We start from the raw sequence: 3,129 nt of genomic DNA, 5'->3' as shown, positions 1-3,129 counted from the left end.
ATCAATCAATAGAAAGTGATTTTAGCAAAGATAGAACAAAAGCTTACTGGCTCTAATAAGTATTATTAGCATTGAAGCAATGTGCAAGAACTCATTCAACTTGAATAAAATTTTAAAAAATGTTAAATAAAATATGAATTAAGTTTAAGCATTTTTCAAACAAATTTGAATCTTGCATGAGGATTAATTTAAAAAAAAAATTGAACATTAGATATAAAATAAATTCAAATGAGGTTCTTAAAAAGTTTGAATGAGTTTTAAATATGGATGAAATCATATTATAAGTTTGAATCTAGTTTGAATTTGATTTCAAATCTTTATATGAACATAATTTCATATCTCATTGTTGAATTATAAGCCCAAGATAAATATTAAAATTAAGTTCATACAAGATTTAAATATTGAATTTGGGGGTTAAAACTTAAAGCCATCTAATAATGAGTTTAAATTAGAATTAATTTAAATTTGTCTTATAAAAAATGTTAAATTGTAAATCCTAAAGTTAGTGAATTAGGTCTCTTCTCAAATCCTCTCAATTTTGTCTTAAGTCCCAAATGTATTAAATCTTGATGTAGGCATGATTTAATAAATCTAAATTTAAAATATTTACTAGTCATTTCCAAACGGCCCTTTAAATATTTATCCCTTAAATTTCAATGAAAACAAAGTTTATCTTTCTTGACTCCATGGAAGCCATCAAACAACTTCACTCCCACCTCATTGTCTCAGGCCTCTACAGGCACCCGGTGCACATCTCCAAAGTTCTAGCCTTCTACGCTCTCTCCCCAGCTTTTCTTCCTCATGCCCTCCTTATCTTCAACCAAATAGAAAGCCCTAACACCTTCATATTCAACACAATGCTAAGAGCCTTCGCCCAAAGCAATACCCCAACGGAAGCCCTCCTCTTCTACCACCAATCCAGAGCTCTAGGACTCAGACATGACTTCATGACCTTCCCCTTCGTATTCAAGGCTTGCGCGAGGATTCCTGCCATGATAGAAGGTCAGTGGATTCATGCCCATGCTCTGCAACTGGGGTTCGTCTCTGATGTCTTCACTTCGAATGCACTGATTAGTTTGTACTCGTCATGCAAGGAATTGGGGTGCGCGCGACAGTTGTTTGATGAAATGCCTGTGAAGGATTTGGTATCATGGAACTCCTTGATCTGTGGGAGCGGCAAGGATCAACGATTTAGTGATGTTTTGGAGCTTTTTGAAATGATGCTTGAAGTGCGGATGAAGGCCGATGCGGTGACCATGGTGAATGTGGTATCGGCTTGCACCCAGTTGCGAGATTGGGAGTTGGGGGAGACAATGATTAAGTATATTAGGGATAATTGCATAGAGGTTGATTTGTATCTTGGAAATACTATGATAGATTATTATGGTCGACGTGGATTCGTGGAGGACGCTCAAAAGTTGTTTGATGAAATGAAGGAGAGGAATTCCATCACCATGAATGTGATGATAGCGACATTCGCAAAGGCTGGAGATTTGGTCGCTGCAAAAAAGATGTTTGATAGTATGCCTGAGAAGGATCTGGTTTCCTGGAGCTCGATGATAACCGGGTATTCTCAATCGAAAAATTTCTCTGAAGCCCTAGAACACTTCAGGCAAATGCAGAAAACTAAAATAAAGCCAGATGAATTTGTGGTTGTCAGCGTCCTCTCTGCCTGTGCGCATCAGGCTGCACATAAACTTGGGCGGTCGGTTCATGGCTACATTCGAAGGAGCAACATAAAAATGGACATTTTTGTGGGAAATTCCTTGATTGACATGTACTCCAAGAGTGGATACATCAATGAGGCATATAAGGTATTCAATGAAATGAGAAATAAGGATACTCTGACATGGAATTCAATCATATTGGGGCTCGCGAATAGTGGAAATGCGGACATTGCATTGCAGGTCTTTTCTGATATGTTGAGGGGCAATTTTAAGCCTGATGAGGTGACATTTCTTGGTGTCTTGGTTGCCTGTGTGCACAATGGGTTGGTTGATGAAGGGCTTGAGCACTTTAAGAGCATGAGTGGAGTTCATGGAGTGGAACCTCAAATGAAGCATTATGGATGTGCTATTGATCTTCTTAGCCGAGCTGGGGAATTGTATAAGGCTTTTGAGCTGATTGGAGAAATGATGAGGAGGCCTGATGCCATAGCGTGGAGGGCGTTCATGGGAGCTTGCAAGGCTCATGGAGATGTCCCAATGGCGGAGTATGCCCATAAGAAGCTCCATAAAGTAGATTCTCGTGGCAATGGGTTCAAACTAAATACTCCTTTTGAATGCATGGCTGAGAGATGAAATGGTGCGATGAAATTGAGGGATAAGATGACTGAGTTTGATGTGGAAGAATTCTGGTTGTTGCGTAATTGAATATTAGTAACACTGTGGGAAGCTCGAAGTTGGCAAATTCATGGATAAGGATAAGATTTTCAAGAACATATAGGGAATGCAGAAATTGTTGCAGCTTCCATGGATTCAGAGGCTTCCTTTCTGCAATCAGGAGATCGGTATGCTAAACGTTGACGGACTTAGATTAGCTGAAGATAACAGTTAAGTTTCTGCAGAAGTTCAGAGTTTAACAAGGTTTGAATCACACTTCAAACTGTAAATATTGTTTGGAGGGAAAACGAGGTACATGTTATATTTACGTTATGCACATCCGTGTTTAACAAAGTAAGAAATCACTTAAAGAGCTTACAGACATCTCACTAAACTTTACTGTGCAAATCTGAAAGATTTTAAATTATGGCTAATGATTTCAACAACAACTACTTTTTTTGAAAAAAAAAGATGATTTTATCAAAACTGCTTACTGTACAAAAAGAAATGTAAACACACAAAGATATAACAAAGAGATCATGTGCCATGACTCATGTCGTTCGATCAAAATCATAGCTTACATTCATAGTTTAGAAGAGAGGATCCAATCCACTACCAAGCAGTTATACAGATACATAAAAATGTACACAAAAAATAGTATTCTCTCTTATTTTCGCCAATAACCTTTAAAGAGAAGCATCAAATTTATCAAACCAAATAAATAGTAAAAATTTCCAACAACTTGTAAAGATTGCAGTAGTCAAACAAGAGAGAAAAAATAAAGGGATTTTACATATAACAAAAGATC

The 3,129-nt window shown here is 37.2% G+C and overlaps 1 protein-coding gene across 2 annotated transcripts; it reads left to right on the top strand.

The window, feature by feature from the left end:
* Positions 1-681: 681 nt before the first annotated feature.
* On the top strand, positions 682-2,698 carry LOC110026737 (putative pentatricopeptide repeat-containing protein At3g15930). Of its 2 annotated transcripts, XM_020727825.1 has the most exons (2): positions 922-1,002; positions 1,095-2,698. In XM_020727825.1, the coding sequence occupies exon 2, from the start codon at positions 1,128-1,130 to the stop codon at positions 2,298-2,300; it is 1,173 nt and encodes a 390-aa protein (XP_020583484.1). In that variant the 5' UTR covers positions 922-1,002; positions 1,095-1,127; the 3' UTR covers positions 2,301-2,698. The 2 variants fall into 2 exon arrangements, with proteins under 2 accessions (XP_020583483.1, XP_020583484.1); XM_020727824.1 differs by having other exon boundaries at positions 682-2,698.
* Positions 2,699-3,129: the final 431 nt, after the last annotated feature.

This window comes from Phalaenopsis equestris, unplaced genomic scaffold, assembly GCF_001263595.1.
Source record: "Phalaenopsis equestris unplaced genomic scaffold, ASM126359v1 Scaffold000399, whole genome shotgun sequence".
Lineage (NCBI taxonomy): Eukaryota > Viridiplantae > Streptophyta > Magnoliopsida > Asparagales > Orchidaceae > Phalaenopsis > Phalaenopsis equestris.
This window is presented reverse-complemented; position numbering and strand designations above follow the sequence as displayed.